The sequence below is a fragment of the Lissotriton helveticus genome, chromosome 7, assembly GCF_964261635.1.
Source record: "Lissotriton helveticus chromosome 7, aLisHel1.1, whole genome shotgun sequence".
NCBI classification, from domain to species: Eukaryota; Metazoa; Chordata; class Amphibia; order Caudata; family Salamandridae; genus Lissotriton; species Lissotriton helveticus.
In genome coordinates, this window is record NC_136068.1 from 585284056 (window position 1) to 585310824 (window position 26769).

At 48.3% G+C, this 26769-nt stretch overlaps 1 protein-coding gene across 2 annotated transcripts in view; it reads left to right on the forward strand.

Moving 5' to 3' along the window:
- Window positions 1–26769, forward strand: part of CDC25C (cell division cycle 25C) — a 291408-nt gene that overhangs the window by 150218 nt on the left and 114421 nt on the right. For both annotated transcript variants that reach the window (XM_078652713.1, XM_078652714.1), the window contains 3 exons: window positions 15146–15244; window positions 17351–17497; window positions 17719–17808. In XM_078652713.1, coding sequence (XP_078508839.1) covers window positions 15146–15244; window positions 17351–17497; window positions 17719–17808 — 336 coding nt within the window. The remainder of the gene's footprint in view (window positions 1–15145; window positions 15245–17350; window positions 17498–17718; window positions 17809–26769) is intronic.

A 26769-nucleotide genomic window follows, 5' to 3' on the forward strand; every position in this document is an offset into this window, starting at 1 on the left:
GGGTCGTTCCTGGTCACATGTAACATTATTAAACAAATACAGATTAATACGCAAAGTAGTACGTGTATGGGTACTTTTCCTCAAAGGAAAGCCGTATGGATACCTACTAGGTAAACAGGTAGGCCAATAACTAGCAGGAGGGGCACAGGCCCACTCTACCAGGAAGAAGGGTGCAACAATAGCCTTCCTGGCTAACACACCCCTTCAAGACATATGCCTGGCGGCAACATGGGCTTCAGTGCACACGTTCACGAAGCACTACTGTGTGGATATACAAATAAACAAGGAAGCACAAGTCAAATACAAGGTGCTTCAACATGTATTCAACAACCAACGCTCATCTTCCACCCAGCCGCCGCAAACGTAACTAAACCGCTACAAAGTCTATGCACAGCATAGTGAATCCAGAAAGATTCACGCTGCAAAACAAATAGTTTTCTTACCTGTCGGTGTAGTTTTGCAGCTTGAAGATCTTTCTGGATTCACTAGCGAACCCACCCACCTCCGCCAGAAAGATGAGGCTGGAGAAGTAGGTGGTAATACAAGGATATATATCTATAGAGATGTTTGCATACGTAGGTAGACACATACATGCAAATAAATAAATAGATAGATAAATAACAGGTGTACATGTCAATATGTATATAATATTTATTAAAAAGTCACCTTTTGAAAATCGACAAGTGTCCCTGCACTCTCAGCCCCTTAGGCAATATATATAGTAGACTTATTAAGCAATAAGACAATCGCAAGGCAGAAGGGGAAAAAATAATCTGAGAGCCTGCACACACACGATGGGGGTTGTAGCATCACCAGAGGGATCAGGTTTCGCAACCTCCCACAGCAAAAAAAAATAAAAATACAAAGCACTTTCCGACTCCAACCACAAGATGCGGAATAACTCCAACCACAAGATGGCGGAATATGCACAGCATAGTGAATCCAGAAAGATCTTCAAGCTGCAAAACTACACCGACAGGTAAGAAAACTATTCGTTTTGGGGGGCTAAGATGAATAAGCATGTGGTCACACACAGTGTTCACAGAAGTCCAGATGAAAGAGCTGTGGTGAAATGAGTTCTTCGGTGATGAGAATGGAAAAGTTAACTTGATGCACATAGTTGATTTTTTAGGCGGAAGAGTCGACCGGATGGAGGATTAGTGTTAAGGCAGATTCTTACAGTGAAGATCTCAGAGGTGAAAGATGATGATGAGATGGGGTGTAATGGAGGTGTATGGTCACAGTAGTGGAGACTGGCTATTATAGAGTGCTTTGTGTGTGTCTCATAGAATATGGTAGGTATGTGTGAAAGTTATTCGGTGGTCGGGCTCAGGTAACAGTGTTGCTTGTTACAAAGCTAAGTTGGTCTTTAAATTGCACCTTAATTCATAATATTCTTAATTTTTGTTACTACCAACATGTTTAGTTCACGTAGCATTTTATTCTCTCCAACGTGATCTTTGCAAACTTTATATAACGTTTGTCTGTTTGTACCAGTCCACGCCCAGATTTCAATTAAGGATGTGTGTATTAATTTGGATGCATTATTCACCTAATGTGGTGACTAGTAGCTACCTGAACTGGAGCTGTTCGGACTCCCTTTTCATCATAACTCCTAGTCTTGTCAGACCTTGAGTCACTGTGTGTAGCTCTTGAGCAAATTATTATTGCTGTTGTTAGCGCTAGGATTTCTTGATTAATGATGGGACCGGCCGTGGTGGCAATGTTCTCTAGTCTTGTCGACTATTGTCTCGTTTTGTAGCCCCTTTTTCAGCTAAACGCTTAGCTCCCAAGAAACAATGATTTTTCTAGGAAGATACACCACCTCGGATCTTTGGAAAGGCAGGGCTCGGACTGTAAAATCCCAGAACGAATTGACATCCAACAAGGACCTAAGCGTCTCTAAACGAGTTGCCAAAGCTAGCCCGTTGCATCATTGCAGCAGTGCCAAAGAAGGTACCAAGCACAAAAGGTTGACTAGAAGTACTACTGTTTCTAGCTGGGACATAAACCGCCTCTACAATGATGTTTGACCGAGGACTTTGGCAAACAGACATGGGCCTCCCTTGAATATCAGCATTAAAATCTGTAAGTGGCGAGGCTCCAGTGTGTGAAGGACTGTTCAAGTGGTTACTAGCACCAATTAGAAAACCGTAACAAAAACAATAACCACTTGCAAGGCATTTGAATGGAAATTTCTAAACCAGTGTAACTTATTTGTTTGAGTCATTTGAGCTGTAGATCGTATACTTGTGCATAGATCGCCATCTGGTGTTGGGCTCGGATGTTTGCACAGCTTTTGTCTTGTAAGAAGTTCTTTGTATTCACGAGATAGGTGACTCCTCCTTGGGATCATAGTGCGCATGGGCATCGACTCCACCCTCAGTTTTTTTTCCGCCATCGGGTTTGGATGTAAACTGCTGCAGGTCAGTGTCGTACTCGATACCCCTTCGTGCATCCCTTCACCGCTCAACGGTATTGTTTCGATTGCGTTCCCCTTCGACGCTCTTCCAAAGTATTCATTACAACTTCGATTACGGTCGTTCACGTGGGCCGTTTGGCCCACTGGTGCCATCAGGCCCTGCAGTCAATGGAAAGAACTCCATTTAAAAAATGCCCGCTGTGTAGTGCGAAATTCCCCCACACTGATCTCCACGAGGTCTTTAACCTTTGCCTCTCTCCAGAACATGAGGCTAAAGACTGCAAGACGTGTGCTTCCTTCTGATCGAAAAATGACTATACGTGATTGTTGGGCTCGATGTCACATAATGTCTCGACCAATGTCTTCGGCACCGGACAACATCTTCGATGCTAGCCCCGAGGCTCCACCACAACAACAAACCGAAGATGAGGACATCGGCGTCTCTGAAGAAGACGCTGAGGACCCAGCGTTTACTCCAGGGCAACGGCCGGTGAGTACTGACCTCGACGCCCCTGCCCTAATAAAAACTCAAGATAAGGATCCGGTAACACCTTCACCTTCGTGCTCAGGTTCACACCGGGGTAAAGCTTTCAATGCCCCGCCCCCGGGCCTGGCTCAGAAGCGCCAAGTAAAGCCATCCTGCAGCTCAGAACCGAGCCAGCCGCTTACCGATACCGACAAACAATCTCCGGCACCAAAACACAGGTCCAAAATAGCCATAGCTGAGGAGCCGCCACTGATAGTAGGGTAGGTGAGGAATCTGGAATTGGATAGAGTCTCTACCAGAAAAAGGAGTTACCAAAGGTAAATAACTTGTTGTTCTGACAGACTTCCAAACAGTGCCACGCCCTGATACATTGGCACCGAAGACTGCTTCGATGCAGCACCTTTCTGCACTGAAACAAGTCCTCGGATCCGAAGAAACGCCATAAAACTTCGGAACCGAAGAAAATTTCGGAGTCGAACTCCACCGAAGCATACGGAGACCAAGACCCCTCCTAAAGCTACACGGACTAAGTCAAAGCACCATTCGCAACCAAAATCCTCTGCAGAAATGTTTCACCCAGATACACCGGGTCCAAAACAAAAGACTCTCCGCATTGACCCTGCTACAGGTCGAGTGATAGCATTGATACCTAGGAAGAGGAAAAATGGACACTTCAGAATCACCTGAGATACCCTTAAAGAGAAAAGACATGACAACCTCACCTTTTAGACCCTCCTCACCCACTCCAGCACTTCCAACTGTGCCACTTTCTCCAGCACACTCTCCACTACCACCTCCTTCACCTCCACCACAGGATGATGAGGATGCCTTGGGGGAAGGGGTTGGTGGTGGGGTTTAAGACCCACAAGTGAATGACAACGATGATGACATCCAGAGTATTCCACCGCCTGACCCATGGGTGTTTTATTATGAGGCCCCAGATATACCGGAGTCAGACTCCTCCCCATCTAAGCCATCCCCTCCAGACGACAACATAGGCTTTGCGCAACTCCTAGACAGAGCAGCCAAATACCATGGGGTAGAATTACACTCACCCCCCTTGGACGAAGACTTTGTCAGAGACTTTTACACAGACACAAAGGGCAACAAGTACTTTACCTATTCTCAAGGGTATGATTAAACAAGCCCCGGATGTATTTAAAGACCCTGTCGGGGCTCGTTTGAAATTGTCAATTAAAAAAAAAAAGAACCTGTCGGGGCTAGTGTTCTCAACCCCAGGGTTGATAAGACATATCAAGCAGCTCTAATGATCCACCTTATATCAAGGGGCAGATCCCTCTAGATTTCCTAGTGGTTACAAATTGCCGTAAACTGGCAAACTCACAGACAACAGGTGATGCCCCTTCGCCAGATAAAGAATCTAAATTACTGGACGCATCTGGTAAACAGGTTGTGTCATAGGCGGCGAACTTTACTATCCAGGTACGATAGGGCGCAATACGAGTAACTGGAGACATTAATGCAACATCTTCCAGAACAATACAAGGCAAAAGCTAACGACCTCATACAGGAGGGAAAGCTTATCACCAACATGTCCATTAATTGTGCTCTTGATGCAGCGGACACTCACCTCTATTCCTCCACACATACCACCCAGACAGTGTCCCATGTCCACGGAACATCTCACACTTCTCCAACAAGAGGTTCTCTCTCTATTGCAAAAGCATGCAATATAACCTGTTCCCATACACCATCAAGGCACAGGGATATACTCCCTTTACTTTTTCATCCCAAAAAAGGACTGTACCCTCAGGCCAATATTAGACCTCAGACCGTTGAACCTGTACATACACTTCAACCACTTTCACATGGTCACTCTCCAACAGGTCCTCCCATTACTCCAATAAGGCGATTTCCTTGCCACCTTAGATTTCAAGGACACCTACTTTCACATTCCTATTCACCCTACTCACAGGAAATATCTACGGTTTGTAGTAGACGGTCAGCACGATCAATTCAAAGTGCTCCCCTTCAGGGTAACACAGCACCCAGGATCTTCACAAAATGTCTTGCAGTAGTTAGCAGCTCACTTGCGAAGACAACACATTAATGTTTTTCCTTACCTCGATGACTGGCTTATAAAAGCCAAGTCACGCAGCGATTGTGTGCACAACACACACCAAACAATCCAGCTGCTGCACCCCTTATGATTCACAATAAACCTCACCCAGTCACATCTTCAACCGTCCCACACCAAACCGTATCTGGGCGCCACCTTAGATACTTCCAAAGCCCTTGCATACCCCAATCCAGTCAGGATTGCAACCATGCAGACTCTCATATCAAGGTTTCAACCTCAACACTCACTGCCAGCTCGAGTGTTTATGCAACTAATAGGAATGATGTCCTCTTGCATATTAATCGTACCTCATGCAAGACTGCAAATGCGTCCCTTACAAGAGTGTTTGGCTCTTCAGTGGAACCAGGTTCAAGGTCAGCTTACAGATCTGGTGTTGGTAGACAGCCGCACACATCTCTCTCTGCAGTGGTGGAACACACAAACCTTTCCAAAGGGCGTCCTTTTCTAGACCCGGTTCCACAGATAATGCTCACCGGCTGGGGAGCTCATCTTCTAAACCACACCATTCAGGGTATGTGGACCCATCAGCAAAAAATGCTCCATCAATCACCTCGAATTACTGGCAGTTTTTCTTGCACTAAAATCATTCCAAGTACACCTCGTACGCAAAGCTGTCTTCGTCCGGACAGACAATATGACAGCAATGTACTATATAAAAAAACAGAGAGGGGTAACTCTCGGCAGCTTTCACGTCTAGCGCAAAGCATATGTTCCTCAAAAAATATACCTCCCAGCGGAATATCTTCCAGGGCAACACAATCAGATTGCGGATCTGCTCAGTCGTCATAGACAGCAGATCCATGAATGGGAACTTCATCCGCAAGTTCTTCATCCGTTTTTTCACATGTGGGGCCAGCCAGACGTAGACCTGTTCACCACACATCTAAACGCAAAATGCACAAGCTTTGCCTCCAGGTATCCACACCCACTGTCCAAAGGCAATGCGATATAGATAAACTGGTCAGGCAGATTTGCGTACGCTTTTCTGCCTCTCCCGCTCATTCCCTTACTGGTGCGCAAGCTCAAACAGTCTCTCACAATGATCCTAGTTGCTCCCACATGGGCACGACAACCATGGTTCACAACCCTGCAGGAACTCTCATTAGTTCCACATCAGAAGTTACACCTTTCTGCAAAGCTTCTCACACAGAACCATGGAGAAATAGGGTATCCAGACCCAGCTCAACTGAACCTAGCAATCTGGCTCCTGAAGTCTTAGTTTGGTTACCTCAACCTACCGCCAGACTGTATGAATATCATTAAAGAAGCTAGACGTCCTACCACTAGAGCGTGCTATGCAGCTAAATGGAAAAGGTTAGCTATTTACTGCAATACAAACTCAATCAATCCACTAGCTGCCTGAATACAAAACATTATTTGTTACCTCTTGCATCTACAAAGATGTAATCTGGCATACACATCTTTACGATTACACCTTGCTGCCATAGCCGCTTACCTACAAAACAGGCAACACTTGTCACTCTTCGGGGTACCTGCCATCAAAGCATTCATGGAAGTCCTTAAAAGGATAATTCCTCCCAGAGTTCCACCTTCTCCTCAGTGAATCCTTACCAGGCTCATGGGTCCGCCATTTGAACCTTTTGCATAAATGTGAATTACAATTTCTCACCTGGAAAGTAGCTTTTCTTATAGTGATCACATCTCTCAGGAGAGTTGGTGAACTCCAGGCATTAACCATACAAGAACCATTTTTGCAAATACATCACAATAGTCATTCTTAGGACAAACTCCAAATTCCTACCAAAAGTAGTTTCTGCTTTCCAGCGTAACCAGTCTGTAGCGATGCCAGTCTTTTTCCTCACCCAGACTCATTAGCATCTGTCCTTGGCATGTAGAGCTGTAGATTCATATACGCCCACCACCTCCCCGGATACCTCTGTCTGTTTCAGTACTATCTTACTTAGATACATCACACAAGGGCATCTTTCCTGTTTCTCACAAACTCCACTATCACCCTCTATGGCAAAAAACAATCTCAGGGAGGAGTCGATACCCAAGCGCACTATGATCCCAAGGAGGAGTCGCCTATCTCGTGACTACAAAGAACTTCTTACAAGACAAAAAAAAGTGCAAACATCAGAGCACAACACCAGATGGCGATCTATGCACAAGTATACGAATCTACAGCTCTACATGCCAAGAACAGATGCATACTGGTAAGCAGCATTTTCCTTTTTGTAGATACTTTGAAGTAACTTAATTCTTTTAACAAAATTGTTTTTATTTTTTTTATTTTTTTTCTTCTACCTAGTCTTGTTAGGCAAGGAGCCTGCACCCATTTCATTCAAATGCCATTATTGTTTATTTATTTTTAACCATTTTATAGAGCGCGAATCAGACCTGTGAGAGTATCGGAGTGCTTTACAAGGTTGACAGGTGGTATACAAAAGACTTAGGAGGGGAGGATACCATTGGAATACAAAGATTTAGATACATAATATCGGAAAAACAAGCAGTCTCAAATCCCAGATAAATTTGTGATAAAAACAGTTAGATTCATTATACAAGGAAAAAAAGCAGTCTCAACTCCCGGGTGGGATGCCCAGAAGGGCCGGGAAGGTATCCGGAAAAGCCATGGTTAATGCTGTAATGGTGGGTGTAACAAGGTCGTTGAGGTGATTGTAATGCGATCGTTAGACGAGGAATTTGCCCATTAGTTAACTTTTGGTCTCCTTTTTCAAGCATGCCAAAGATAGTCTTCTGGTGGTGGGCAGGAGAGAGTTCCATATTCTTGAAGCGGCCCCAGAAAAGGCCAGATTGCAAGTTTTTTTTTTTCTGGAAGCGAGCTGGTTGGAGCAAAAGGTCTCTGGCAGACTGGTAGTTTCTGGCTCCTCTAGGTATCACCTGTTTCTGGGCAAGGAATGCAGGGCAATTGGAGTATAGAGCCTTGTGAGTAATGCAGGCCATCTTAAGTTGGATTCTGGTCTTGAGAGGAAGGCAGTTCAGAGCTTTAAGGTGGGGATAGATGTGGTTCAATTTCTTTGAACCGGTTAGGAGTCCGGTGGTGTTAAGGAAGGCTTTCATTCGGGCCAGAGTTCTTTGGCAGACCTGCGAGAGTAGAGCATCCATATTCTAGTCTGGAGAGGACTAGTGCCTGGATTGCCGTTTTTAGGTTGAGTGTCGAGGAAGGGTTTCAGGTTTCTTGGGTAACTCTGGTGATATCTGGCAGTTTTGGCCATCGAGTTGATGAGCCACAAATGTGCAAGCTGCCGCCTGGAGTTATTATAGTTGTAGGACACCCCCGCGCCGCACGGCCACCAGCTGCTGCGTGTGCCCCCTTGCCTTGCCTGCCTCGCTGCCGCCGCGTGACCACGCCCCCTCCTTCGAGCGGCGTGGTCCGTGCTCGACTGTTGGATTTGCTCTGTTTTTGCCTGGTTTTTGTCCTTCCTTAGTGCCTGTATTTAGATTCTGTATTTGCTCTGTTTTTGCCTTTGTTTTGTCCTTCCTTAGTGCCTGTATTTAGATTCTGTATTTACTCTGTTTTTGCCTTTGTTTTGTCCTTCCTTAGTGCCTGTACTTAGAATCTGTATTTGCGTGTTTCCTTCCTGTTTGCCCTGTTGCCTTGCCGACCTTCGCACCCCCTCCCCGCTTCCCGCCATCACCGCTAGCCACGCCCCTTTTTCTTTGAGTACGCTCCCGCCTCCCAGCTGCTCCGCCCACCCGCGCACTTGGCCATATATGGCGACCGTGCGACGCAGGTGAGTGTGTCCTAGTTGTAGGACACCCCCGCGCCGCACGGCCACCAGCTGCTGCGTGTGCCCCCTTGCCTTGCCTGCCTCGCTGCCGCCGCGTGACCACGCCCCCTCCTTCGAGCGGCGTGGTCCGTGCTCGACTGTTGGATTTGCTCTGTTTTTTCCTGTGTTTTTGTCCTTCCTTAGTGCCTGTATTTAGATTCTGTATTTACTCTGTTTTTGCCTTTGTTTTGTCCTTCCTTAGTGCCTGTACTTAGAATCTGTATTTGCGTGTTTCCTTCCTGTTTGCCCTGTTGCCTTGCCGACCTTCGCACCCCCTCCCCGCTTCCCGCCATCACCGCTAGCCACGCCCCTTTTTCTTTGAGTACGCTCCCGCCTCCCAGCTGCTCCGCCCACCCGCGCACTTCGCCATATATGGCGACCGTGCGAACGCACAGCGGTCACGCGCAGCGGACGCGCCGATTGTGCGCCGAAGGCGCGCCAAAGGTAAGCCCGTCTACGCCCGTCCGCGCCTGGACCGTGCCCAGTGCCAGGACCCCTGGCCCTCGAAGACCCCGACCGACCCGCCTGACGTACACCGCCGCCTCCCTCATCGCACTCAACACCGGCCGAGTCCCGGAATGCTACCGAGCCACCCCACGACGCGTCCACGGACCCTTCAGCTGCAACACCTGCAAGTTCACCTGCATCCGGACCTGCCCGACACCAGCACCTGCCAAACCGAACACCAGCAACAACCACCTCAAGTGCATCCTGCTCAACACCCGCTCCGTCCACAGACACGCCATCGAACTCTGGAACCTCCTAGACGCCACAGCCCCTGACGTTGCCTTCATCACGGAGACCTGGATGAACGCCTCCTCAGCGCCCGACATCGCCATCGCCATCCCAGAAGGCTACAAGATCACCCGGAGGGACCGCAACGCCAACCAGGTGGGAGGAGGCATCGCCATCATCCACAGGAACACCATCCGCATCACGACCAGCACCGACAACACCCCACCCTCCGCCGAACACCTGCATTTCCAGATCCACACCGACCCGAAGACCACCCTCAGAGGCACCCTGATCTACCGACCTCCGGGACCACGCACTCAGTTCAGCGAGGACATCGCCGACTTCGTCAGCCCGCACGCCCTCCCCTCCGCTGACTACATCCTCCTGGGAGACTTCAACTTCCACTTGGAGAACAACAACGACTGCAACACCAGCACCCTGCTCGACAACCTCGCCAACCTTGGACTCAAGCAGCTGGTATCCACCCCCACCCACCTCGCCGGACACACACTCGACGCCATCTTCTCATCCAGCAAAGACATCGCCTTCAGCCACGCCACAGAACTCCACTGGACGGACCACAGATGCATCCACTTCACCTTCAGAAGAACGACGATCCACCACCACCAGCAACAGGTTGCCCGGAGAAGCTGGAACAAGATCACAGCCGACCAGATCGCAGCTTCCCTGAGCCAGCACCCTCCGGCCAGCTCAGCGAACCCCAGCCAAGCCGCCGACAACCTCTCGAAGTGGATCAGCAAATGCGCAGACGATCTCGCCCCTCTGAGGATCCCGCCCAGCAGACCCGGCAGTAAGAGAGCCCCATGGTTCACCGACGAACTCAAGAGCTCCAAGAAGAACTGCCGAGCCCTCGAGAAAGCCTGGAGAAAGGAACCCACGCCGGACAACAGGACCACCCTCAAGCTCGCCACCCGGAAACACCACCAACTGATCCGCACCGCCAAGAAAACGGCTTTCAAGAACCGACTGGACAACAACACACACAACTGCAAGGAACTCTTCAACATCGTGAAAGAGCTCTCCAACCCCAACGCCGGAAACAACGACATCACCCCATCGCAAGACCTCTGCAACTCCCTCGCCTCCTACTTCCACAACAAGATCGCGGACATACACAACAGCTTCAGCACTCAACCGACGCACGCCACGACCGCAGCAACGCAACCCACCACCACCCTCCGCGCCTGGACCCCGGTCAACACAGAAGACACCGTCCGCATGATGAACTCCGTCCACTCCGGATCTCCGACCGACCCCTGCCCTCACCACGTCTTCAACAAAGCCGACGCCGTCATCGCACCCCACCTGCGGGACATTATCAACACCTCATTCGACACCGCCACCTTCCCCGAGAGCTGGAAGCACGCCGAACTCCGCGCTCTACTCAAGAAACCAACAGCGGACCCCACCGAACTCAAGAATTACCGCCCCATCTCTCTACTCCCGTTTCCAGCCAAAGTCATCGAGAAGACCGTCAACAAACAGCTGGCCGCCTTCCTCGAGACGAATGGATCCCTCGACCCATCGCAGTCCGGCTTCCGTGCCAACCACTGCACCGAGACCGCCCTCATCGCCGCCACCGACGACATCCGCGCCCTGATGGACAACGGAGAAACAGCGGCCCTCATCCTCCTAGACCTCTCCGCGGCTTTCGACATGGTCTGCCACCGCACCCTAGTGCAGCGCCTCAGCAACGTCGGAATCCAGGAGAAGGCACTGGAATGGATCGTCTCCTTCCTCGACGGAAGAACACAGAGAGTCCGCCTACCACCGTACAAGTCAGAGGCCACCGAAGTCATCTGCGGCGTCCCCCAAGGATCTTCGCTGAGCCCTACTCTCTTCAACGTCTACATGAGCCCCCTCGCGGCCATCGCACGCCAACACAACCTCAACATAATCTCCTACGCCGACGACACCCAGCTGATCCTCTCCCTGACCAACGACCCCGCCGCCGCCAGAGCCCACCTGCACGAAGGGATGAAAGAGGTAGCCGAGTGGATGACGACGAGCCGCCTGAAACTGAACTCAGACAAGACGGAGGTCCTCATCCTGGGCTCCTCGCCCTCCGCCTGGGACGACTCCTGGTGGCCCCCCGCCCTGGGCACCGCACCCAAACCGACAGACCACGCACGCAACCTGGGCTTCATCCTAGACTCCTCCCTCTCCATGACCAGGCAAGTCAACGCCGTCTCCTCGTCATGCTTCAACATCCTGCGCATGCTTCGGAAGATCTTCTGGTGGATCCCCACGGAGACCAGGAAGACCGTCACCCAGGCCCTCGTCACCAGCCGACTGGACTACGGCAACGCACTCTACGCCGGAACCACTGCCAAGACCCAGAAGAGACTCCAGCGCATCCAGAACGCCTCAGCCAGACTCATCCTCAACATCCCACGACACAGCCACATCTCCGGACACCTAAGAGACCTGCACTGGCTCCCGGTCAACAAGAGAATCACCTTCCGTCTCCTTACCCACGCACACAAAGCTCTCCACGATCAAGGCCCGAGCTACCTCAACAACCGCATCAACTTCTACGCTCCCAAACGCCACCTCCGATCTGCCAGCCTCGCCCTCGCCGCCGTCCCACGCATCCGTAGAGTCACCACAGGAGGAAGGTCCTTCTCCTACCTGGCCGTCAAGACCTGGAACTCCCTCCCGGCCGACCTGCTCCTGACCCAAGACCACCTCTCCTTCAGGAAGAAGCTCAAGACCTGGCTGTTCGAGCAGTAGCGGCACCCCCCCCCCCCCCACCCCCCCCCCAGCGCCTTGAGACCCTACGGGTAGGTAGTGCGCTCTACAAATTATTTTGATTGATTGATTGATTGATAATAATAATAATCATAATAAACCTGTATTTGTAAAGCGCACAGCTACCTGTAGGTTTCCCGGCGCTGGGGGCCGTTGGGAAGATTAAGCAAGCTATTGCCCAGAGTCCCATGGTGCTGGGCAGACCTCTGCCGCCGGTGCCGTGGATCGAACCGTGATCCCCAGCGTCCGGCGTTGGTCGCCCTGGCTGCTGCGCCACACCTCTTCCCAGGGATTTAGCTGAGTCCACAGTGGTAGGAGGGCAGTTTAGCGCTGTGATAGCCTTTATTCATTCCTGGATGTCTGGATTGGTTTTGGGTGGGGAGAGAAGAAGAAACCCAGGTTTTTTTTTGCGTTAAATTTGAGCTTGTTAGAGGTGAGCCAGTGAACAGTCAGCTTCAAGGCTTCATTCAGGGAGAGAATGTCCTTAGGAGAAGAGATTTTAATGTAGATCTGTGTCGTCTGCATACATGTGGTAGAAGATATTGGCAGTTCATAGCACCTCTGTGAGCGGTTCAAGGTAAAGATTGAAGAGAGTAGGGGACAGGGTTGTGCCTTGGGGGACTCCCACCGTGATCAGAGAGGGAGCGGATAGGTTGCTGTTGATTAGGACTCTCTGTGAGAAATTCTGGAGGAAGGACCTAAACCATTCAAGAATGGTGCCATCCAAACCTATCCTGAGTTTGAGGCGTTCAAGGAGTGTTTCGTGGTTAACTGTATCCAAAGCCGAGGATAGGTCTAGGAGGATAAAGAGAGAGGTATTGCCTTGGTCCAGGGCATGGAAGGCATCATCCACGGTGTGGAGGAGGGTGGTTTTAGTGCTGTGACCAGGTCATAACCCGGATTGGAAGTAGTCTAGTAAGTGGAAGTTGGTGATGTGTAGGCTCAGCTGCTGTTGCACACATTTCTCCAGAACTTTGGCTAGGAGTGGGATGTTTGATATAGGTCTATAGTTGTCAGGGGAGGTAGGATCCAGTGTAGGTTTTTTTAAGATGGGGTGACTTGGCCGGCTTTAAGAGGGTCGGGTATCGATCCCTGTAGAAGGGAAGTGTTGATTATTGCAGTACAGAAAGGGATGATAGCCTGAGATGTGGCGGCTAGGCAGTTAGAGGGGAGAGGATCATTGAAGTGATTGTTCAGGTTTAAGGAGGATAGGATTTTCGAGACAGTGTTCATCATAGACTTTAAAGTTGGACCATTGCGCTTGGTTTTTGGGTGATGACTGGGAGGGCAGCGCAGAGGGAGGAGGTAGAGCCGACGGAGTTTGGGAGAAAGTTGCGGATTTAAGTTAGTTTCATAAGGCAGAGATTTTGTCGCAGAAGGAGGAAAATTCCTCTCAAGATATAAGTGATTTAGGGGTTTCCTTTGAGGTTTTTGGAAGTTTGTTGAATTAGTGTTTGCCCAAATCGAATAGCTTGCGAGGTCTATTATTTGCGTTCTCTAGTTCTGTTCTGAAGAATTATTTTTTCAAGTTGAGGATTATCCTATTGTAGGCATTTCTGGCCTGGTGGATAAGTTTTAGATGGGCTGCTGACGGGTGCTGTTTCCAGTTACGTTCTGTCTGCCAAAGGGATCTCCTCTCCTTGTTGAGGGATTTGTTGAACCAGGAATTTCTGTCTTCGATATGGGTTCTTTTGAGTTTTAGCAGAGGAAGGTCATACAGTAAAAGATATGTAGTCTGCACAGTAGGGTGGGGTTGTTGCAAATGGAGAGTGCAAGGTATTTGCAGGAGTCTGTAGGATCAGCCAGAAGTTTAGTAACAAGAAGGTTTAAGGGGTAGATGGAAGCTATGCCTCTTTTTTTTTTTTTTTTATTGCCTGTCCAGCTTTACGATATGGTAATTGGGCGGGACGATGTGGATTCGTTGAGCGAAGATTCAGTCAAGATCGCTAAGTCCGATTTTTGGCTCAGGATGAGATCGGCGACATCCGAGGCTTGCTTGACTGCTGAGCGGCAGTTAATTAGGAGGCTGAATAGATGGGGGTCGGAGTGTATGTCGTGAGTAGGGGCAGAGATGGGTACTAGCGCTAGGTTGCTAATGATCACTCCTCTGTTTCGGAGGGTAGCTGATCTGTTGGGTTGGTTGCAACCGTGCTGATAGGATGTTCATCACTCGGGTCTGAAGGGCATGGGGTTGTCAGGGCAGATTCGTAGCTAGAGAGGATGGCTAAAACTTCTCCTCCGGGAGGTCTAGAGGGCTAGGCGTGATAGGGGTAGGATTGTAGGTCAGGAGGAGGGCCAGAACGTCCTTCTCCGAGAGGTAGCAAGGCTGCTTGCGGGGGCGCAGGTGTCTCCGGGATAGCGGTAATGGGTGAAGGAGGGGCTCGGAGTAAGGGGGGTGTAGAGTTCTGTGAGAGCCTGAGATTCGAGAAAGAGTTCCGGGAGGTGCAGGAGGTTCCTTAGATCCAGAATGGAGTTGTGGATGCTCCGGGTTAGTTTGGTGGCTCTGCGGTGGAGAGTATCAATATCGCTACAAGAAGGATGTTATAATGAATTTGTTTTTTTATTTGGTTTAAAATTGGTTTTAATCCTTTTCTTTTCTCAGCTTTAAATGTACTGACCTGATTTACTGTACATACAGCCTTCTCAGAAAACCCCTACTGCTACTTCAAGACTCAAGTGGTTTGCTAAATTTAAGAAGTTATTTTGCTCCACTTGTGGCTAATCTAAATTGTACTTTGGATCAAAGGTCTAGTTTTTCATGACTAGGCCTGGTGTTCCTAATGAGGACTGACTATCTTATTTTTAGGTCTTTTCGGGTCCTTGCTTTGGCTAACCCAGTCCCAGCATAATGTTTTTTTTTTCTTGTTTTGCAGGAGGGTAGATGGCTGAAGCCCACAACCTGGAGAGCTCCCCCGTGCCTTCTACTGCACAGAGTAGTTGATAGTCCTCCCTTGGCTACAACTCTTCCAATGGTGAGAAACAATGGGTAGCAAAGGTCTTTCTATAGCAGCATGTTTTATCTTTGATGCTAGTTTTGAACTGAGTGGCAGACCTCTTTGGCCAATTGAGGAGATGGGAATGGTCTTGGGTGGCTAGGGGAATGGGTTACCAGTACTTCTAGGCGGGTTTATAATTTGGACTTTACACAAAATTGACAGAAGATGTAAAGCATATCAGATTTTCCTTAGCTCAATCTCTGTGAATCCATTTTTTTTGTTTGTCCTCATTTGCCAAAATTGTTCCAGCTGAAATCTTCAGACCTTATCTACCCAACGGGAAAGCCTTTAAGATCACAGTTGTGTGGAAAGGGGACTCTTGATTACCTTGTCCTCTCCCCAAATGTCTATAATCATTGGACCCAACCGTTGGTGTGTCAGTTTATTTCTTTGTGATTAGACTATAGTTACATTCCGCCTCTCCCCTCCAGCCATACAGTCAAGGTTTCTCATAACTTAGCCACCTTTTTTGAGACCATATGGTTGATGTCCCTCCTATGAACATAGAGCACTGACTCCAACCATTCTGCCTTTGAAGGTGGCACCGGTCGAATCCAATTTTTATAAATCTGCCTTATTCCCGACAGAATCGGGTAAAAGATTAATTTTTTACATCTCTGGTGGTAGCCTGAAAAGAATGAGTTCTAAGCTTACCTGAATTCGAGTGTGCAAGAGATCATTCACAAATTTACACACCTCGTTCCAGAAATCTTGGATAACAGGACATAAACATATGGATATCTTGTGCAAGCCTCAAGCAACATTTCTTACAGCAACACTCAGCAGAGCCCCCCAATTTTGCCAGCCTTTTTTGGTGTCCAATAAGCTCTGTGGAGAGAGAAGAGATTATTGTGCCTTAAATACGCTGGCGTAACCATGTTCTATAATACTCAAAATGATACTTGCCATAGATGATTGAGATTCATATCCAGCATTCTCTCTCACCACAAAGTTAGATACACTGTCCCTTTTCTGAATTATCCACGATTAGAGCATACCATGTTGCTACTATCTACTTTTGTTGTGTACTCTTGATCAGATGTTCTTCTAGGTCATTGGTATCATGTTTTTTCTTCTCCAAGAGTTCGAGACCAACTCTACAGTTGTAAAATGTATAACTTGGAGACTGTTTTATTAGTTAAATACTAAAACTGTGTCCAGGAACAGCGCTTTACTTCCAGGATAATCTGAACCCCATTCAATTATGTCTGCTTCCTTTAAATTCATCACTAATCTGTCCTTCAGGCATTCCGGGGAACCTGGTGAATCCCGTATTGGAGCATACCTGCTGTTATATGACAGATTTGTTACACGCCGAATATGAGCCCATAATCGACCCGCCTGTAACACTTTCAGTCAAATTCTTTTAAAGAACTTCTGGTCTCCAAATGTATACATACATTTTACCCCACCCTCCCCAATTTCTCACTTTATTTAACAAAGCCTCCCACAGTTGATCACTTCGGAACCCCACCCTTCAGTTAGTACAAACCTAAAATTCTTTAATTGAAAGGTCCATGCATATATTTGAAAATCTGGCAGTGCTATGCCCCCTTTATCATATTTTCTCCTTAACTCCTGTCTCGCTATTCTTGCACCCTTAGAAGCCCGTATAAATGAATCTCGTCTGGTATGTAACTTTTGAAAGCAGATCATCTCAAAGTGAAGGGGTTCATACTAAAAAGGAAAGTACATTTTGGAAGTATCTACATTTTAATTCGATTGGTTCGCCCCAGTATCATCAGTGGAAGATGGGCCCAACTAAGAAAAAGTATTTGTTTCCTTCAATGTTTCACGAAAGTTTTGTTGAATCAAATGTTTTATATTTTGGGGAAAAAAGACTGTGGAGCCTTTTAGAGGTATATTTGAGATGATCTAAGAGTAGTTGTCTATTGTGTGTTGGAGCATAGGGTCCATCTGTTGGAATAAATTTGTGTTAAATTTGTGTTAAAAGAATGACAAAATAAAAAAATATATATATCTATCTCAAGAAGGCTCTGCAGCTTTGGGTTTATGACCTCCGATTCCGCTCAGCATGAGCATCCCAGTATACTAAATTTCTCTTCTATGTTTCTCTGGCAGGAGGTGCTCGGTGGAGAAGATTGTGAGGTGGGAGAGCTGGCATCACCTATTGCTCTGGCCCCACATGGCGTGGAGTTGCGCCACACCCAAACAGGCCTCAATCCTGATGGATTCACAGAATTCTTCACAGAGGATGAACAGATGGAGGTAATAAGAGGTCACAAAGAATGAATGCGTACATGTTGGAAATTTTTTAATGTATGTACAAATAGGTCAGTGGTCTAAGGTACATAGCCCAGACTCTGTCAGTGTTGTGGGTACCAGAATATGGCTGTGTTGGGGGAGGGGTAGTACTTGGCTTTTGCAGCTTTATAGTATGTCATGTAACATATTAGTCCTTGATTTCACATTTACTCTTTGCTACACAGGACTCTGTGGCTCCCTCCTCCAGCTTTTCTTCCAGCATGGCTGCTCTGCTCTCCGGTCCTCTCTTGACACAGGACATCGACATAGGCAATGTAAGTGCCTGTTTGTGGGTGAAGAAGCTGTGCACACTAAAAGTGGGAGTATATTAACTACACATTCAGAGTAGAGTGGAGAGTGCGAAGTGTACACATTGGGTTGGAGACAATGAGCCAAGGAGGCAAGTGTGACCATGCGACATCCTGTAGCCTCTTTTTATGTGGGTGACAGTCTGTTTCCCTATGCTGAGATTAAGGATGTTGCATCTGTCTATCCTTACTCTTTCTGGGCAGCAATTGTCTAGTTTCTCACTATTTTTCTCCTCTGCCTTATGGGTGTCTAACCTCACATTCTTTGCATGAGGTGCATAGACTGCAAATTCAGCTGTACTGTTGACAGTTGTTAAGATATTAAGTGAGGGGGGAGGTAATAAATGTTTGTGGCCCACAATAGTCTTGGCCTCAAGTAACCTTAGTGTGAATGCCTCGGCTCTGCACTTCCAAAATATAAATTTGTCTAATAGTTTGTTATGTAATGTTGGGTTCCTACCTAAGCATTCGCCTGAAAGTTGGGATCTTGTTGCTTCTCTTCTACCAGAAATAGGCTTTTTTTAACAGAAACCTGATTAAGCCCTACCTCATTACCTTATTAGGGATTGGATCATTAACAATGACAAGCTATGGATGATGGAATAAAATATTTGTTGTTGTATGTTTATTTTGACAGTTCCCCTGACGAAGGGATACACTCCCGAAATGCATTGGGATTGGAAAAGATGAATTTTTATCAATAATGTTTCTTTGTAAAATTAATGTGTTTAGATAGTTATGTCTAGTTTAGGACATATGAAAAAGCATGGTTGTTTTGTTTAAAAATGATGTGAAACATGAACTCTTATACACACACAAAATAATGAACGTGTAAATAATTCATTGAGAAAATTAAAAGAGATAAGAGTAAACACAGATAACTGTTGGTTTAATTTAGGCAGACGGAGTACTGCCATTAGCTGTGCAGGTAGGGTCAGGTGACGGTGTCATCTGATTGTCTAAATCTACTGTTGAATACGGAGGTTAGCATCCTCCTTCCCTCCCAGCACGGCCAAGAAAAACTATGAGAAAATTAGGTATTATTTCAATAGTAGTGTAAATTGGTGTGCGCTGCACAACCCCTTCAATTTAACTACCTCATTACCTGCCATAACGTTGGCTCTCCCCGAGATCTATCGTCTGTTGACAGTTGATAGAATAGGAAAAGTCGAGGAAGACATTGCTAATGTCTTTAAAACCCACTCAAGTTCTCTATTATAGACTCCTCAAGTGTGGACTGGATAGAACTTTGTATTTTCACATTGGAATTCAATTCTAAAGACTGAGTAGGGCACCCTCCCATCGGCCTCCTTGCCCAAAAAAAGATTGTTGTCATTGTCTGACCAAATACTTAGTGGCTTGTGTTGTTGTCACAAAAATGTCTCCTACTTGGGAATGTAAATTATCATGGAGAAGCTCTTTTAGACGTGGAAGTAGCGCACCTTTTTTTTAGACTTAAAGATATTAGGACTGCAACAAAAGACGGAAGGCCCTTCTCACTTGGCAGGGTCACACTTTGGACTTAATCTTTACCACCTCTAATGCACTGACCTGTGCCCCCCCACCCCGCCTTCAACGTGGACGCACCACTCGCTAATCAGCTTTCAGATACCAAAAGCTGAGAGGTCTGAGAAATCCAGATCTGAGCAAAGGAGTCTCGCGTCAATGGCAGCGCATCAGTCCTGATATTTTCACTGAAAAAGTTGACTTCTCTTTAACCTCAAAGGATCAAGATCTAAATCACATCTTAGCGGACTAGCATAAGGCTTTCCATTCTGCCTTTGATAGGATTGCTCCTGTTGAAACTTATTCTAATAATAAACCTAGAACTTGTGCACTTTGGTACACCCCAGAGATGAGGCAGGAAAAGTCTTTGATTAAAAGCAAGAGAGACAGTGGCTTTTGTCTAACCATCCCTGCGACAGAGAGGCATATAAGAGATTCTACTAAATACCATCAGAATTTTAAAACTGTTTGAAAAACGTATGGTACTAATCAAATTAGCCACACTGGAAATTCTTCCAAAGAGCTTTTTAAAGTCCTAAATGATGTAATCACTCCCTAGGCATGTTATCTGTCGATTCAACCTTCACAGCAACTGTGAAACTCTCTGGCTGATTACTTAGAGTCTAAAATCATGACAAGTTATCAAAACGTAGCCTCGCCTTTTAATCAGCCTTTAACTAAGCTGAATTTGAACTCCCCTCCTGTGAAAGATTGACAGTCTGAGAAAGTTTAATATTCTTATTCTCAAACAAACTCAAGGTGCCATTAACAAGACTAAATCCGTATCTCCTTTTGATCCATGACCAGCTAGGATCTCTGTGCGTCTTGCCATGCAGATCTCTTGTTTAATGCGTCAATAGAGGCAGGGAAATTCCCTATGGCCTGGAAATTTGCACAGATCATGTCTATTAAAAAAAAGGCCAATTTAGATTCTGCAGTCGTCTCTTAATTATTGGCCAATTTCTTTACTTCCATTTCTAGGTAAGATTTTGGAGGTCTCATCAACAAACAGCTGACAGGCTACTTGGAGAAACAAAATATCTTGGACCCTTCTCAATCTGGGTTTAGGTTGGAGCACAGCACATAGACTGCCTTGGTTGCTGTGACAGATTCTATAAGATGTTCTTTGGATGCCAACACCCCCTCTATGCTTGTGCTCTTAGAGCTGTCTACAGCCTTTAACACTGTGTCACATGATAAGCTGTTACTTAGGTTGAATGAGATAGGGATATATGGGACTGCTCTGAAATGGTTCCAAGACTTCTTGACAACACTCAGCTGGTCATCTCCTTTGATAACAATGTGGACAAAGTGAAGGAAGGTTTGTCAAATGGGATGAAAGCGGTGGTAGAGTGGATGTCCCAGAACTACCTTCGGCTGAATACTGAAAATACAGAGATTATGCTCTTTGGAATAGCCCAACAGATATGGACTCCCAATTGGTGGCCACCTGAATTAGATAGTGCTCCCAACCCTTGTCAGGCCACAAAAATACTGGGCATTAAACTGTGTCCAGCCCTAACAATGAAATAGCTGGTCCTATCAATAACTGGGACCTGCTCATGCATGTTGCGCTTTTAAGAAAAGCCCTACCTTTTCTTGCACTTGCGGGTAGGAAGAACTTGGTACCAGCTCTTGTTGTTATCAGGCTGGAGTATGGCAATGCTCTTTTGGTTTCTGCCAATGAGACTCTACTCTCTAAACTACATGTCGTGCAGAACACCCCTGTAAGGCTTATCTGTAAGCTTCGTTCCAGATCTGCATCACTTCCACTTTTAATAACATTACACTAGCTATCATTCAGAAAGAGAAATATATTCAAGATCTGATGTCTTACCCACAGAGCTCTAGTGAGGAAAGTACCAAGATACTTACACCTAAAGCTTAAACGATATCTCCCTGTCAGAAATCTGCGTTCTTACTATTACCCGCATTAAACGTTTAAGGTGTGGAGGCAGATCTTTCTCTTACTTGGCCCCTACCTACTGGAATAGTTTTCCTTTCCATATTCTGAATATACCAAATATAAGAAATTATTGAAAACCTTTCTATTTTAACTCTGCTGTTTCTGCTCCTTTTGTGTCCTTTTTCGGTGCTGAGATACCCTGCTGCGGAGAAACATGCACAATATCAAATTAAAATAACATAGCATGACTGAGGGCTCCATTTTCCAACCTCATTCTCTTAGGTCCTAACCCCTTTTCAGGTCTCCGTTTATTAGACACCGCAGATTAAGATATCTTGGGGACATTCAGAAAGTTAATCTAGGAATGCATTGCACCCGTTGCTGCCCATTGGCTTTGTGGTTTATAGCTCACATTTTCTGACTTTCTATTTGCTGGCTTTATCTGAAAGAAACACGTAGTGATAGATTCCTTACCTTAGAATTACCTTCAAGCGTTACACTGGATCTGGAAAGTTTTCGTCAGCAGTACCCCTGTGCGTTGGTAGGTGTCGTACGGCTCCGTGTGCGTCGTTGTGCCAAGATGACGTCTGCAGTACCCCTGCGCGTCTTTTTCTGTGCCAGCAAGCGCAGATCCGGGAAGAGCTAGTACCCCCAGTCACTTTTTGACTGAGTTTTTCGAGGCCCTTTGCCCCGGTGTCGCCGGCAGCTCCGGCCCAATGCCGCAGGACCCCCTGGGATCCGGATCGGACCCAGGTCGACTGCGGTCGACCTAATAACACCTCCACCGGCGCCATCCTCTCTGGCATCACCACCACCGACGTAGCCCGCCCCTCTGGACAACGTCGTCCCCAGGTTCAGCCTTGACCTGGACACTGTGCCGGATCCGTGCCGGCCGGCGCTGATACCGACGCAGATGGGGCCCTTTTTGGCCTATGTCCCTCCTCCTTATTTTCAGCCTGTTCCACAGACTTCGGTGGAAGGGGAGGACTGGGAGGGGTCTGAGGATCCTCTAGTACAAGAGTGTGCTTATGACCCAGACTGCGGTACAAAAGGGGGTGGTGATGGACGGAGCATCTGAATCAATCAAACACTCACACCCAGTCAAAAGATCTGGGTTTAAGCATGGCTTGGCAGTTCGGGCTGGACTGTTCCCATGAGGCACAGGGTCAGACTGATTTGCATATAGCCATGTCTGAACTGGGGTGGCAGAGTGGGCTAAAGAACGGTGATGGATTAAACCCAGATCTTTTGACTGGGTGTGAGTGTTTGATTGGTTCATATGCTCCGTCCATCACCACCCCCTTTTGTGCCGCTTTTGGCCGCCATAAGTGTGGCAGGGTATGCTCCGACGTGAGTCCCTTGCTCACTTTGCCACTGGATTCAAGCAAGCCGGGCTGAAGACAGCTGTAATGCCAGAAACCGGTCCTCGGAAGCTTGTTTCCGGTCCAGGGAAGGCATGGCTTGGCAGTTCGGGCTGGACTGTTCCCATGAGGCACAGGGTCAGACTGATTTTCATGTAGCCATGTCTGAACTGGGGTGGCAGAGTGGGCTAAAGAACGGTGATGGATTAAACCCAAATCTTTTGACTGGGTGTGAGTGTTTGATTGGTTCATATGCTCCGTCCGTCACCACCCCCTTTTGTACCGCGTATGACCCAGACTGGGCAATGGATTTGGGGGAAGCCAGTGGTCTTGACACCTCTTCTGACCATAGCATTCTGTCTCATCCTACCATGGCTACGGATGAGGGAGCCAGTTACACAGTGGTGTTGCGTAGGGAAGCAGAAGCCCTCCACCTCGAACTCCATACAGTGGCCGTCAGGACTAACCTTATGACAGAAGTGCTCCAGCCTGCGGCAACCTCTTCGGAGCCCTTGCTGCCCTTTAATGAAGCACTGTCTGACATTCTTTGCGCACCTTGTCCAGGTCCAACACAGGGGCTCCTGTGGACAGGAATGTGGCTCGATGCCATCTCCCGGCTCCGGGTGTCCCCCTCTTTATCTCCCAACACCCCACTCCGGAGATCTTGTTTGTCCAAGCCTCTACTTCCCAGAGCGCGTTCTCATCCGCACCTCCGGATAGGGAATCCAAGAAGCTAGAGCAGCTTGGCAAAAAGCTGTTTTCATCTGCCAGCTTAGAGCTGCGGTCGGTGAATACTGCATGCCTCTTTGGGCCGTTATTCCCACTCTCTGTGGGACACGGTTGCACAGGTGCTGCCTAACTGCCCGGCGGAGGTCCAGGCAGTCCTCTCCTAGGCTATTGCGGCCGGGAAGGGACGCAGCGAAGTTCACCATACGTTGTGGGCTGGACACCGCCGACTCACCGGGCAGATCGATTTCCACGCCTGGTTGAAGACAACTGGTTTCTCAGGAGATGTCCAAAACACTCTGGACATGCCCTTTGATGGCATTCACCTCTGGCAATAAAGCAGACAGTGCGTTGGAGCGCTTTAAGTACTCCGGGGCTTCGGCCAAGTCCTTGGGCCTGTCGGCAACTCTGCCTCCTCCGCCTTATGCTTTTCGCTCCTTTTGTGGCCACGGAAGGGGTGCCCCACAGCGTTCACAGGGCCACAGTCCTCAGCAGCAACTTCAGCATGGCCGCAGACGTGGGAACCGTCTAGGTGGTTCAGGGGGCCAGCGGGCGGGTCAGTCCACCTCCACCCTGCAGCGTCCACTGCAAAGCCTTCCTAGTCTGAACTTTCAGGCCCATCAAACACCAGTGGGCGGCAGAATTCGCCATCCCCCCCCCCCCCACTGATTGATTAATTGATTGATTGAACGTCAATCGCTTCCTCTGGAAGCAGACGTTCAAGATGCTCACACTTGTTCAGGTCTTGTCTGCTCTAGACCCGCAAGACTGGATAGTAGCGTTGGACTTGCAGGACACCTATTTTCACATCCCCGTCCTGCCGGCCCACCAACGTTACCTGTGGTTCACGGTAGGACATGAGCACTTTCAGTTCACAGTGCTCCCCTTTGGCTTTACCAGCGCCCCTCGGGTGTTCATGAAGGTGATAGCGGTGGTCGCAGCTCATCTGCGCAGATCAGGGGTTTCAGTCTTCCCCTATCTCGATAACTGGTTGTTGAAGGTGGGTTCACCCCAGGCAGTTGTCTCCCACCTCCAGACTACGGCCGACCTCCTGCACTTGCTGGGGTTTTCCATCAACGTGCCTAAGTCGCACCCGATTCCCTCGCAGAAGCTCCTCTTCATCAGAGTGGTTCTGGACTCGGCGCAGTTTCGGGTTTATCCTCCCGAACAGCGAGTCCGGGATATTTAGGCTATGTTTCCGTTCTTTCAGCCTCTATCCCGGGTTTTGGTAAGGATGACCCTTCGGCTACTGGGCCTGATGGCCTCCTGCATCCTGCTAGTGGATCATGCCAGGTGGCATATGTGGGCTCTGCAGTGGGACCTGAAGTTCCAGTGGGCACAGCATCAGGGCAACCTGTCCGATCACGTCCAGATCTCAGAGGGCACTGCACGACAAATGTAGTGGTGGCTCACGAATCGCGATACTGTCAATGGCAGATCCTCTCCCTGCCCCAACCGGAGCACACGGTGGTGACGGCTTCCCTCCTGGGATGGGGCGGCCCCATGGGAGAGGCAGAGATCAGGGGCCTCTGGTCTCCAGCAGAGGCCCAACTCCATATCAACCTTCTGGAGACCCGGGCGATCCGACTTACACTGAAGGCGTTCCTTCCCTCTTTCATGGGGAGAGTAGTGCAGATGTTCACAGACCACACCACCGCCATGTGGTACTGCACAAACAGGGCGGATGGGGTCATGGACCCTATGTCAGGAGGCCCTGCACCTCTGGACTTGGTTGGAACATTAGGGAATATCCCTGGTGGTTCAACACCTGGCAGGTTCTCTGAACGCCAGGGCGGACAAACTCTGCCGTCTGTGCATGATGGATCACAAATGGCGTCTGCAATCGGACGTAGTGCCAGGTCTCTTTCAGCACTGGGGAGAGCCTTGGTTAGATCTATTCGCCACCGAAGAGAACACCCAATGTCATCAGTTCTGCATCTTGGAATTTCCAAGGCAGCACTTGCTAGGCGATGCTTTTCATCGCGAGTGGCGTTGCGGTCTACTATAAGCTTTTCCGCCTATACTACTTCTGCCCAGAGTGCTGAAGAAGATCAAGCACGACCGGGCCCAAGTTATCCTTGTGGCTCCGGACTGGGCTTGAAGAGTATGGTATACCGAGCTACTCAGTATGGCGATCGATCCCCCCACTTCGTCTGCCTCTTTGGGAGGATCTTCTGTCTCCGCAGCAGGGGAGGGTCCTCCACCTGAACCTGGCCAGCCTCCACCTCCTTGTGTTGAGATTGAGCGGTGGCAGTTGACGTCTTTCGACCTACCTCCTGAAGTCTGTGATGTTATCTTGGCAGCCAGGCGTCCCTTCACTAAAACGGTATATACCTGCAGGTGGAATACATTTGTGGCATGGTGCACCGCAAAGGCTGTGGATCCCCTTTCTGCCCCTCTTTCAGAGCTCCTTCTTTTTCTTTTCTCTTTGGCCCAGCAGGGTTCTATCAAGTGCTATCTCTTGGCCATTTCAGCCTTTTTACCGCTTCCAGATCAACCTTCCCTTTTCAAGTCCCCTGTTAATAGATTCTTGAAAGGCATCACGCACATGTTCCCTCCTATCCCTTTCATGATGCCTCAGTGGGACTTGAATCTAGTTCTGACTTACCTGATGTGTGCTCCTTTTGAGCCACTTCACAACTGTCCTCTTCTTCTCACTCTAAAGACTGCTTTCCTGGTTGCGATCACCTCTGCCAGAAGAGTGAGTGAGCTCCAAGCTCTTTCTTCTAAACCTCCTTTTCTCTCTGTCCATCCATACAAAGTTGTTCTAAGGACTCGTCCTTCTTGTCTGTTAAAGGTTGTCACTGCCTTTCACATCAGGCAGACCATCTCTTTGCCCACCTTCTTTCCCCCTCCACATTCCTCAAAAGTGGAAGAGGCTCCACCGTCTGTACCCAAAATGTGCGCTCTCATATTACCTGAATCGGACACAGCAGTTCCGGGTGGATGACCAACTCTTTGTTGGCTACGTGGGCGCCAAGAAAGGTCGGTCCGTGTACAAGCGGACTATCTCCCGGTGGGTCGTTATGTGCATAAAGGCTTATTATTATTTGGCTAAAAAGGAGCCTCCAGTGGGGCTACGCGCCCATTCTACCCGGGCGGCGGCAGCCACTACGGCTTTGGGGCGGGGAGTTCCCTTGCTTGACTTCTGTCAGGCAGCTACGTAGGCCTCGCTGCTCACGTTTACCAAGCATTACTGCCTGGACAGCCAAGTCCGGAGAGACGGCTTCTTTGGCCGTTCTGTTCTCCAGGACTTTCTGGTGTGATCTTGGTTCGCAGACCCACCACCGGGGTTGGTATTGCTGGGGTATCTATTTTAAGGAAAGGAATCTATCACTAAGTGTTTCTTTCAGATGCACAAGTTACTTACCTTCGGTATTGACAGATTTGTAAGAAACATTAGTAGTGATAGATTCCTTACCGCCCCAC